Source organism: Oncorhynchus kisutch, linkage group LG21, assembly GCF_002021735.2.
Source record: "Oncorhynchus kisutch isolate 150728-3 linkage group LG21, Okis_V2, whole genome shotgun sequence".
NCBI lineage: Eukaryota > Metazoa > Chordata > Actinopteri > Salmoniformes > Salmonidae > Oncorhynchus > Oncorhynchus kisutch.
In genome coordinates, this window is record NC_034194.2 from 26,594,177 (window position 1) to 26,607,364 (window position 13,188).

At 42.1% G+C, this 13,188-nt stretch overlaps 2 protein-coding genes across 2 annotated transcripts in view; one reads left to right on the forward strand and one right to left on the reverse strand.

Annotated features, from left to right (window-relative positions):
- The window catches only part of LOC109866118 (methyltransferase-like protein 24), a 60,635-nt gene extending 55,882 nt beyond the window's left edge, over positions 1-4,753 (forward strand). Inside the window, exon 5 of the mRNA XM_020454659.2 lies at positions 3,548-4,753. Coding sequence (XP_020310248.1) covers positions 3,548-3,865 — 318 coding nt within the window. The 3' untranslated portion in view covers positions 3,866-4,753. The remainder of the gene's footprint in view (positions 1-3,547) is intronic.
- A 2,875-nt stretch (positions 4,754-7,628) lies between these two features.
- Positions 7,629-13,188, reverse strand: part of cdc40 (cell division cycle 40 homolog (S. cerevisiae)) — a 38,863-nt gene continuing 33,303 nt past the window's right edge. The window contains exon 15 of the mRNA XM_020455026.2: positions 7,629-8,172. Coding sequence (XP_020310615.1) covers positions 7,995-8,172 — 178 coding nt within the window. The 3' untranslated portion in view covers positions 7,629-7,994. The remainder of the gene's footprint in view (positions 8,173-13,188) is intronic.

Below are 13,188 nucleotides of genomic sequence, written 5' to 3' on the forward strand. Positions count from 1 at the left end.
CTTTAAACCGTTATACCAAGAGGTTCGAGCCTCTTGATGAAGTTGCTGGTATTTTGGGCTATGAAGGACGCCACAATAAGTTCCTCAAAAACTGCAATTAGCCGCTGAAATAAATAATTATGGGCCTATTAGTTAGACTCAAGTGTCAGTTTCTATTTATAAAGGTTCATCAGAGGTCAGCTAACATGTTTGTTCACACCAAACGATCAGCTTTCCTCAAAAGCATTTAGAAATGAATTCATAAAAACAAATTGTTTTATCCCTAATCTGCTTCTGTTTGATGGCTGAATGGAATTCATTCCAGCAGAAGGCCGACTCAACTCATTGAATATTGTCTGCAGTGTCTCTCTGACTGGGATGTAAAGTTCCTCTCTTATCACAAAGAGATAACAGGGTATCTGGGTTTTCAGTGATTCTGTTGAGGACATCACCTTGGCGGTGGTTAAAAATAGTGTGTAGGTGGCTGTGCATTTATCGGCTTGAACCAGTAGGGGTTAGGTAAACACACACACGTTGAGCCAGCAGGCTGTGAACAGTGAACATGCTCTCTGTTTTTCCTCATTAGAAATATGGAGTGAGTCTGACCTCCTCCCTCTTGAGCCCGAGGGACCACAATTACTTTACTGCCTGACAGATACTTCACAACTAAAGGTCTGGGCTGAGCGACACTTCACAACTAAAGGTCTGGGCTGAGAGAGACTTCACAACTAAAGGTCTTGGCTGAGAGACACTTCACAACTAAAGGTCTGGGCTGAGAGAGACTTCACAACTAAAGGTCTGGGCTGAGAGACACTTCACAACTAAAGGTCTTGGCTGAGAGACACTTCACAACTAAAGGTCTGGGCTGAGAGAGACTTCACAACTAAAGGTCTGGGCTGAGAGACACTTCACAAGTAAAGGTCTGGGCTGAGAGAGACTTCACAACTAAAGGGCTGGGCTGAGAGACACTTCACAACTGAAGGTCTTGGCTGAGAGAAACTTCACAACTAAAGGTCTTGGCTGAGAGACACTTCACAACTGAAGGTCTTGGCTGAGAGAAATTTCACAACTAAAGGTCTGGGCTGAGAGAAACTTCACAACTAAAGGTCTTGGCTGAGAGACACTTCACAACTAAAGGTCTGGGCTGAGAGAGACTTCACAACTAAAGGTCTTGGCTGAGAGAAATTGCACAACTAAAGGTCTGGGCTGAGAGAAACTTCACAACTAAAGGTCTTGGCTGAGAGACACTTCACAACTGAAGGTCTTGGCTGAGAGAAACTTCACAACTAAAGGTCTGGGCTGTGACAGACTTCACAACTAAAGGTCTGGCTGAGTGTGACTTCACAACTAAAAGTCTGGGCTGAGTGTGTGGCCCAAAAGTAAAAGGCGATGGTAGACATATTTTCTCGTTGCCTTATAGCAATGCTTTAAGACTACAGTGTTTAAGACACAACACTAGGAACAAGACAAGGCTACTGCTGACCTTGGGAGAAGGGAGACTGAGGCATAGCCTCACTAAACAACTAAATAAAAGCTCCAACACCCATCGGCCTCACTGAACCTCCCTCAGTAGACCACAATTCAGGCCAAATCACCATGCACCCACCTACCCTCCCTCCCCAAATCCATTAGTTATTGCCCTACTTCCAATCCTCCCTGTCAAAGTAGTTTCTGTCTGCATATCTCTATTCCTCTCACTCACTCACTCACTCACTCACTCACTCACTCACTCACTCACTCACTCACTCACTCACTCACTCACTCACTCACTCTCACACACACACACACACACACACACACACACACACACAGACACTTCTGCACTGCGGTGATCGGAAATCTCTTCAGAGATGTGTGGGGCCATATGGAGATGCTCACGCAAGACTGCAGCTCACAATTTCTCATACTAGGGAAGCGAAGGGCAGACGAGCTTCCGGTGGTGTGGGCTTAGGGGACATCGAGAGGGATATGTTGTGAAGTCCTTGGGATTTGCCTTGCATGCCAGCTGATGACACATCAGGGAGAAGAAAACTGTCAAATAGAATGAAGTTATTGAAAGTAGCCCATTCAATACACACCCTGAGAAAAGTATATATTGAGCAGAATCATTCTGGGATTTGTAAGACCTTCATAGCCTGCACACAAGCATTGGGGGGGGGGGGGGGGGTCATGGGTCATAACATCCCTGTTGGTTAGGGCAGTTCCCATTTTATGACATGTCTGTCCAATTAGAAACAATATATTGCCTTGGGGAGGGATCGTATCCATTGGGAGACCCAGAGACAGAAAGTACTTCATTTTGACTAGTTCTATCTGGGAGATAGCTGCTTTTAGGAAGGCTTGGAATGTGGGGAGAAAAGGGATTTCTGCAGTCACTAAAGAAATATAAAGGTTGTGTAAAGTCTTGCTGCCCTTTGTTTAGAGGAATGGAGTGGCTATGGGATATGGGCTGTCAGAGAGCCAGCCAGTTAAAGTTGTTATTTTACTCTAGTCATTGAAGAAGTGTTTTTCTGTTCGACAGGTCAGATACTCAACACTTGCATTAGCGTTAACACTAGTGTGCTGGAAGATAAATATGATTGGTTTGTGGAAAGTTTGAGTCAACTATTGACAAATATTATTGGCAGCATTGGAAGTTGCCAATGGTGATGTCATGAGGCCACGAGGCAATCTGCCAATGAGAGGGTAGTAAGTTACAGAGGAGAGAATAAATTGGTGAAATAAAATGTCAAAAGCAAAGAAAAGCTCTTTCATTAATAAGGCTGTGAAACAGTATGGGTTCAAGGAGTTGACATGAAACATTACAGCACATTCCAGAACATGATTTTCAGTATTATATACATATATACAGTATTTCCATACTATGAGGTTGGAATAATACTGTGAAATGATGACAATGCCATTTTAGTGTAATTGCTGTTTGAAAAGACCGCCTGAAATTTCAGCTTCTTTTGGTGGGAGTTTTGGCCTTCCATGGTGACATCACCATACAGACCAATATGAAAGAAAGTTCCAATCCTCTCTGCCAATAACATATCATTTTCAGTTTTTCGCTCCCCACTCAAAACCACTCCCTGACAGTCCTATAAAAATTATTGCTTGAGAAAATGCTCTGCTAAGAAGCTATTTTGGTTTCTTTTTGAACATTTTAATTGAGAAATAAAAATCACACAGAAGTGATTTAATATTGAGATAAAAACAGCTGCATTAGACCTTTAAATGGCGGCCCAAGGCCTAATATACAGTATGTGCATTGAAAGTAGCCCATGCATATGATGACTCAGTAAGATCATATCCTGAGGCCATTATTAACATTAATGTTAATGGACCTCTCTTTCTCCTCTTCACAGACCTTATACCACATTCAGCCTCTCCCCGGCATATCCTCCCTCCTCCTCTACTCAGACACATCCTTTCTTCTACTTGTCCTTCAACCGACCTTCTCTCTCCCTCTTTGCACTGACTCTCCCTCACCTCCATCATAAGTCCTTTTCCCCTCTCTCCATCTTATGTCTCGCCCTACTGCGAGATATTATCATTGTTGAGTCTCTCTCCCTCTCTGTTCCAGGTGGATGTTCTGAAGGCAGACATGGAGAGTGCGGAGTGGAAGATTCTAGAGAACCTGGTTCTAGAAGGGGTTCTGAGCTCTGTGGGTCAGCTACTACTAGAAATCCACCTCCACTGGGCGGGCTTCGAGGTGGGCGGGGACGACCCATCTGTGGTGCGCTATTGGTTCAGCCTACTGAAGGAGCTGGAGCGTGCTCACTTCCGCCTCTTCCATTACCACAGCGACCCAGCAAAGCCCCGCCTCTTCCTGCACCGGAACATTCTGAACGCCACCAGTGCCTATACACTGGGCTGGGTCAATACCCAGTGGAAGCCCTGAGAGCTGACTGACTGATGGACAGGGCTCTGGCCAATGAGAAGGGGAGATCTGGGAAATATAGTTCAGCTACGATGGGAAAGTCAATCCCATGGGATGTTTCACTTTGGATATTTATTTCTGACCAATACCAGATTCATCACGCTAACCAAAGTACTGTAATCCAGAAAAGGATTGTCTCAAATCTATGGAGGTTAATGTAACGTTTTGTGAGCTATACTGTACTCCTAACAAGCTCCTATCATTTCAGCATTTTGAATCACTACTCCCCTACCCTTCCCTGATATGACCTTAGACATGGTGAGGTAATTGCCTCAAGGGCCCAAAGTCCATCTGTCGGTCAGAGCTGCTTTAAAGTGGCTGTGTTGGCTGGAGGTCAGCCGGCAAGCATTGCGGCAGCCATCTCTGTCATCATGGCCTCATCTGGGCTTGGCCCTGAGCCAGCCACCCCTAACAGATGCATCCACCCCCTCCTGGAGAATTATCCTCAGAGGCATGGGTAATGAATAGTGAGGTAAGACCACAGCCCAAACTAATAGCCACAATTTGTCCTCAGGATCTTCTGCATTAAAAAGAGTACATAGGGCTGGGAAAGTAGCTGTCAGACTGAGGCTGAGCATGCCTCATTTAGCCCAGGGATGAGTTTCTGTGGGAGGCTACTTACGAGGCGGGGGGGCTGGAGGTAGTTAAGGTAAAGGCTCAAACGCTTGCCTGGGAGGACAGTCAATATACCTCCTGAAGAGAGACAAAGACATGAACGTCTACCCAGAGAATGACCATACCTGGGTTTCAACAGACACACCTACTCATTCAAGGGTTTATTTTTATTTTTACTATTTTATACATTGTAGAATAATAGTGAAGACATCAAAACTATGAAATAACACATATGGAATCATGTAGTAACCCAAAAATTTGTTTTATATTCTTCAAAGTAGCCACCCGTTTGCTTTGATGACAGCTTTGCACACTCTTGGCATTCTCTCAAACAGCTTCAGTACTCACCTGAAAAGCTTTTCCAACTGTCTTGAAGGAGCTCCCACATATGCTGAGCACTTGTTGGCTGCTTTTCCTTCAATCCGTGGTCCAACTCATCTCAAACCATCTCAATTGGTTTGTGGTTGTGGAGGCCAGGTCATCTGATGCAGCACTCCATCACTCTCCTTATTGGTCAAATAGCCCTTACACAGCCTGGAGGTGTGTTGGGTCATTGTCGTGTTGAAAAACAAATGATAGTCCCACTAGGTGCAAACCAGATGGGATGGTGTATCACTGCAGAATGCTTTTGTAGCCTTGCTGGTTAAATGTGGCTTGAATTCTAAATAAATCAGTGCCACCAGCAAAGCATCCACACACCATCACACCTCCTCCTCCATGATTCATGGTGGGAACCACACATGCGGAGCTCATCCATTCACCTACTCTGCGTCTCACAAAGACAGTGATTGGAACCAATAATCTCACATTTCGACTCATCAGACTGCCTGAAATTTTCTGGATTGATTGACCTTCACGTATTAAAGTAATGATCGACTTGTTTCTCTTTGCTTATTTGAGCTGTTCTTGCCATAATATGGACTTGGTCTTTTACTAAATAGGACTATATTCTGTATATCAACCCTACCTTGTCACAACACAACTGCTTGGCTCAAAACTCCTCAAATGACAATATATATATTTTTTTATGTGTAGGTGTGTCCAAACTTTTGACTAGTACTGTAGGGAAAACTACTATCAAGGATGTGAAGAATCGCCTCAATCACTCGTCTTAGGTCAATACACATTTAACATGTATGACATTTCACATTAAACTGGGACTTTGAAAATACTTAAGGAAACAATGTACGCCAAGTTGTAAGGAGACCGAGTTTGCCTGAGCAAATGTTGAATCAGGATGATTCGGATAGTGAATACCAAAGATGGTGAAATGTGTTAGTGTGTAGCCTTAACTGCAGCTATAATGAGCAGATTCCGAGGCAATAGTATGGGCTCTCCCTCTTCACAATTTTAATAATAGAAAATGTCAATCCAGCCACCACAACTTCTGCTGTTTGTTTTCCCACTCTCTCAAACCCTTTCCAGCTTAATCTCTTTAGTAACGGTTCTCTTCTCAGCATTAAATCCACATAAACCCCCTCTGAAAAGAGTAGTGTTGCCAAGTCGCTACTTCTCTAAGTGCCTTCATAGCAGCATCAAAAGATCAGGGGTATTCATTTCTAATTGAAAGTTTTCAGAATGTATTAATCCTTAAAATGTAAGCCTGAACCCAGTTTAGAATTGTGTAATACATTTGGTGACAAAGTAGTTGGGAGAGCTGCAGAGAGAAAGAACAATTGAGTCAGAAAGGTTGAGATTGACTCAATCGCCATCTCCCTTTACCTCTCGCCGTCTCCCTTTACCTCTCGCTTCAGATCTAACTACTTTGTCACCAAATTTGTTACACAATTCTAGACTCGGTTCAGGCTTACATTTGAAGGATTAATACATTCTGAAAACTCTTGAAATTAAAAATGTATACCCCTGATTTTTTGATATGTCTATAAAGACACTAAGGCTACACACTAACACATTTCACCATCTTTGGTATTCACTATCCGAATCATCCTGATTCAACATTTGCTCAGGAAAACTCGGTCTCCTTACAACTTGGCGTACATTGTTTCCTTAAGTATTTTCAAAGTCCCAGTTTAATGTGAAATGTCATACATGGCATCATACTTGATTCCAACCTCTCTTTTAAAAAGCATGTGAAAAAGGTAATTCAAATAACCAAATTCAACCTAGCTAATTTCCGATTTATACGAAATTGTTTGACTACAGAGGTAGCAAAACTGTACTTCAAATCTATGATACTCCCCCACTTAACATACTGCTTGACTAGTTGGGCCCAAGCTTGCTGTACAACATTAAAACCTATTCAGTGTGTCTACAAACAGGCTCTCAAAGTGCTTGATAGGAAGCCCAATAGCCATCATCATTGTCACATCCTTGGGAAAATCTTGTGCAATACACCGATGCATGTCTTGTATTCAAGATCCTCAATGGCCTGGCTCCCCCTCCACTCAATATTTTTGTTAAACAGAAAACCCAGACATATGGCAGCAGATCCACAAGGTCTGCCATGAGAGGTGACTGTATAGTTCCCCTAAGGAAAAGCACCTTTAGTAAATCTGCATTCTCTGTGAGAGCTTCCCATGTCTGGAATACACTGCCATCAGACACACATAACTGCACCACATATCACACTTTTACAAAATGCTTGAAGACATGGCTAAAGGTCAATCAGATTTGTGAACATGGTCCCTAGCTGTGTGTTGCCACCCCATGTTGTCTGTAGCTTGTGAGGTGTGGAAACACTTTGTTGCTTTTATGAATTTTGTCTTGCTGCTTTTTGTTTTATGCTGCTCTGTCTGTATGCTACATCTTGCTTGTCCTATGTTGCTCTGTCTGTATGCTATGTCTTGCTTGTTCTATGTTGCTATTGTCTATATTGTAATTGTTTTTAATAACCTGCCCAGGGACTGCGGTTGAAAATTAGCCGGTTGGCTAAAACCGGCACTTTTACTGAAATGTTGATTAATGTGCACTGTCCCTGTAAAAACAAAATAAACTCAAACTCAAACTCAAGGGAAATAGCAACTTGGCTACACTTCTCTCTTCAGATGGGTTTGTTTGGATTTAATGGTGAGAAGGGAACCGTTACTAAAAATAAGAAATCCTAATAAACTTGACGAAATATCTGACCAAAAGAAAGCAATTTGACAGGCAAAGTTTATAAAAATTTAATTTCACAAAGGGACATACATTGGAAAACAGAATATTTTCCAAGATAAAAAATCTTGTGTGAATGATAGACATCACTGATTAAAACAGAAGCCAGAAAACATGAAATTAAGAGAGCGCATGTGAGGGATGAGAACCCTATAAACACAACACACGGAGAAAATGTTTATCTTTCTATGTATACGTCGCTGTCCTCTTCAGATGGGATAGAAATATACACTGTTACAAAAGGACTAGATACCAGCCCTATGGCTTTTAGCCTGCCACTAAATTAGGGAAAGTACATAACAGAAAGACCACCTCTCCCCCTAAAAAGAGGGAGTCCCTTTGCAGCCCCCACCCCATGTCTCTAGTCCCAGAGTTTGATCAGTCCGTCCCAGCCACAGGTGATGACCTTGGAGGTCTCGTGGGGGTGCCACAAGGCACTGATGCACACCTTATCGTGGGCCTTGATCCGGTGGTACAGCTTGGTTGTCTTCCAGTCCCAGATATTCAGCTTCCCATCCGCATCGCCAGACACCACATAGCTACAGGAGAGAGAGAGGGATGGAGAGATGGGAGGAGAGAGAGAGGGAGGTTAGGCTCCCTGCTAAAAATGACTCATGTTCCATTTCACATGAGATGGTGTGAATTTGGGTCTCTGCTCAAAGGAGGGGTTACTTACTGTTGCCATGGTTACTAAGAGAGGAGGTAAGTGGAGGCACCTGCTGATAGGGGTGAGTGGGTTCTTAATTGGGGTATGTGCTAAAATTAGTGCCTGTAAATGGCCTGGTTAGCGCTTTACGTACAGGACGTCTTCAGAAACACTAACTGACTGAAGGACTTGTTTCAGAAGGAAGTAGAGATGAGTCAGTTTGTAAATAAACACAATATTACCTGGTAGGGGGATGCTACTTCTCGCTCCCCTTCTCTCTGCCGCTGAAGTTTCCAAAATGTCTTCCTCAAAACCCTTTGCTAACATAAACCCCTGGGTTGAATCCAGTAAGTAAATTAAATTACATTTAAAAATGTAAATTGGAAAACTAAAGAAAGGGTGCATCTTCTGTTTGAAAGGCTTGTACCATTACTGTATCATGCATCCTATTCAGACAAACACCAGGTGAACCCCTAGGGGTTCATGTCCCTGAAGCCCTAGGTCGTATTCACTAGAAAAGCAAATGGAAGAAAACGGGGAGGGACTACCTGCATTTATCCAATAAGAACATCTTGTTTGTGTTTCGATTCAAAACTTTGGAAGCCTTCAACTTTCCAGCTGAAATAATACATCATAAAAATACTATATAAATATCCTAAAGCAAAAATATACACAAATAATATATCCGATGAAATTGCATTAGAAATGGGCACAAGACAGGGAGGTCTTCTCTCCCCCCTCCACTTTGCTCTGGCAATTGAACCTACTGCAGAAATAATTAGACAGGACCCAAACTTATCATCAGGTATTAGTATTGGTAAACACAAATATAAAAAATGTATTTGCCGACGATCTCCTGATCGTGCCTTCAGAAAGTATTCACACCCCAGAACATTTTCCACATTTTGTTGTGTTACATGGTGGGATTAAAATTTATTAGTCTTTTTTCATTAACAATCTACATAAAATACTGTGAAATGGTGTAATATATATATATATTACACACACACTGCTCAAAAAAAATAAAGGGAACACTTAAACAACACAATGTAACTCTAAGTCAATCACACATGAGACGGAGTCTACAACCCACACAATTAGCTCAGGTAGTGCAGCTCATCCAGGATGGCACATCAATGCGAGCTGTGGCAAGAAGGTTTGCTGTGTCTGTCAGCGTAGTGTCCAGAGCATGGAGGCGCTACCAGGAGACAGTCCAGTACATCAGGAGATGTGGAGGAGGCCGTAGGAGGGCAACAATCCAGCAGCAGGACCGCTACCTCCGCCTTTGTGCAAGGAGGAGCACTGCCAGAGCCCTGCAAAATGACCTCCAGCAGGCCACAAATGTGCATGTGTCTGCTCAAACGGTCAGAAACAGACTCCATGAGGGTGGTTATGAGGGCCCGACGTCCACAGGTGGGGGTTGTGCTTGCAGGATGTTTGGCATTTGCCAGAGAACACCAAGATTGGCAAATTCGCCACTGGCGCCCTGTGCTCTTCACAGATGAAAGCAGGTTCACACTGAGCACATGTGACAGACGTGACAGTCTGGAGACGCCGTGGAGAACGTTCTGCTGCCTGCAACATCCTCCAGCATGACCGGGTTGGCGGTGGGTCAGTCATGCACACCATTTCTTTGGGGGACCGCACAGCCCTCCATGTGCTCGCCAGAGGTAGCCTGACTGCCATTAGGTATCGAGATGAGATCCTCAGACCCCTTGTGAGACCATATGCTGGTGCGGTTGGCCCTGGGTTCCTCCTAATGCAAGACAATGCTAGACCTCATGTGGCTGGAGTGTGTCAGCAGTTCCTGCAAGAGGAAGGCATTGATGCTATGGACTGGCACGCCCGTTCCCCAGACCTGAATCCAATTGAGCACATCTGGGACATCATGTCTCGCTCCATCCACAGACTGTCCAGGAGTTGGCGGATACTTTAGTCCAGGTCTGGGAGGAGATCCCTCAGGAGACCATCCGCCACCTCGCCAGGAGCATGCCCAGGCATTGTAGGGAGGTCATACAGGCACATGGAGGCCACACACACTACTGAGCCTCATTTTGACTTGTTTTAAGGAGATTACATCAATGTTGGATCAGCGTAGTGTCTAACTGTAGTGTGTTTTTCCACTTTAAATTTGAGTGTGACTCCAAATCCAGACCTCCATGGGTTGATAAATTTGATTTCCATTGATAATTTGTGTGATTTCCTTGTCAGCGCATTCAACTATGTAAAGAAAAAACTATTTAATAAGAATATTTCATTCATTCAGATCTAGGATGTGTTATTTTAGTGTCCCCTTTATTTTTTTGAGCAGTGTATATACACACACACACACACACACACACACACTAGGTGGGAGATAGATATCTATATATCTATATCTATATATCTATATATCTATATCTATATATCTATATCTATATCTATATCTATATATGAAAAACTAAACACTAAAATATATTGATTACATAAGTAGACAGGCATTTTCTTGCCATAGATTTTCAAGCCCATTTAAGTCAAAACTGTAACTGGGACACTCAGGAACATTCTGTCATTTTGGTAAGCAACTCCAGTGTATATTTGGCCTTGTGTTTTAGGATATTGTCCTGCTGAAAGGTGAATTTGTCTCTGTGTCTGTTGGAAAGCAGACTGAACCAGGTTTTCCTCTAGGATTTTGCCTGTGCTTAGCTTTATTCCATTTCTTCTTATTCTAAAAAACTCCCTAGTCCTTGCAGATGACATGCATACCCATAACTTGGCGTAGCCACCTCCATGCTTGAAAATATGACGAGTGGTACACAGTGATGTGTTGGATTTGCCCCAAACATAATGCTTTGTACTCGGGACAAAGTTAATTTCTTTGCCACATGTTTTGCAATTTTACTTTAGTGCCTTATTGCAAAATAGGATGCATATTTTGGAATATTTGTATTATTTTCACTCTGTCATTTAGGTTAGTATTGTGGAGTAATTACAATGTTGTTGATCCACCCTCAGTGTTCTCCTATCACGGCCATTAAACTCAAACTATTTTAAAAGTCACCATTCGCCTCATGGTGAAGTCCCTGGGCTTTTTTCCTCTCTGGCAACTGAGTTAGGAAGGACGCTTGTATCTTTGTCTTGGGTGTTAGGAAAATTATGATTAAATGACTGAACAAATGATTTTAAATGGAACTGTAACTAAGTCAACTTATACTCTGTTTTATTATATCTGATTAAGAATATGAGTTCATAAGAAGGGATTGTGTGACACGGACAAGGAGTAATTCAAGTCAATGAACACCATTCCAACTAGGAAGAAAGAAATGGGTTGTGGATTAAGTAAACAGATAAGGTAGTTAACCTATGGTTGAACTGACAAAACTTAGCTCTGGGGTGTTTTAGATAAGACAGTGAGTGCATTCCTAGGTTTTCTGTTAATTAGAACTGTCAGCTAAGTGGTGATCGATAATGTTGAGGGGTCAAAAGTTAATTCAGTTGTGTTGTGTGTCCTGTGTATGTGTTAGGGGGGGTCAGAATGAACTTTTAAAGTTCCCTTTGTCCCGGTCGAGAGGGGATTCTGTTAAGCAATTAAATGACGTCATGTTACAGTATATCAACTGTTGCTCGTGGTAACGTGGCAGCGCGCTCCGAGAATAAATTCTGTTACCTATTATTGAAAAGACTGGTCTCCGTCTATTTTATGCAAACAAGAATCTTACAAATTCTCATAAAATAGATTAAGGGAATTCAATTAATGAAAACATATTGGTATAATTAAATTACAGTAACAGGTGTATCGATACACAATTCAAAGTGTAATAACGGCACCATGCTCAAAGGGATATGTGATGTCTACGAATAGGTACCCTTATTTATGAGGCATCCCCCTGGTCTTTGCTTATCTGCTTGACTAACAGATAAATTGTACGTGTAGGGTACAGAGATGGAGTCATTCAAAAAATCACGCTAAACACTATTATTGCACACAGAGAGTCCATGCAACTCACGTGCATGCTTGCCATAAACAAAGGGGTTGAATACTTATTGACTCAAGACATGTCAGCTTTTCATTTGAATTCATTTGTAACATTTCTAAAAATATAATTCTACTTTGACATTATGAAGTATTGCGTGACAATCTAAATTGTATCAATTTTAAATTCAGGCTTTAACACAACAAAATGTGGAAAAAGTCAAGGGGTATGAATAGTTTCTGACTGCAATATTGGTCATTTAAAGTGCCAACTCAACCCCCCCCCTTGTTAAAAATATTTTCTGAATACTCTAAAATCTCAGGATATAAACTTTGTGGAAAAACTGAAATAATGTCAATAGGAAAAATGTAAAAAAGAATAGCTCATGATCTAAAGCAATAATTTTAAGTGGACCCCCCAAAAATATTTTCTACATAGGATGCTTAATAAAGAACAAAAAAACTAAATATATAAACATAGCTTTCTCATTACTCAACAATATGAAAGCAGATCTAATTAAATGGAACCATCTTCCCATAAATCTTAGTTACAGCTTTGTGAAAAAGTGTTTGCCGCCTTTCTCAACATGGGTCCCATTATGCCTGTCAAAAACCCTTCAAAAACCCTTCAAAAACCAACCACAGTAAGAACCTTATACCAACGATCAAGCATGGTGGTGGTAGTGTGATGGTTTGGGGATGCTTTGCTGCCTCAGGACCTGGACAACTTGCCTTAATAGAAGGAACCATGAAATCTGCTCTGTGTCAAATAATTCTACAGGAGAATGCCAGGCCATCAGTCCACAGCTGGTTCATGCAGCAAGACAATGATCCAAAACACAATCAAGTCTACATGAAAGTGGCTAAAATGCAACATTTGAAGTTTTGGAATGAACTAGTCAAAGTCCAGACCTAATCCCAATTGAGATGTTGTGGCAGGACTTGAAACAAACAGTT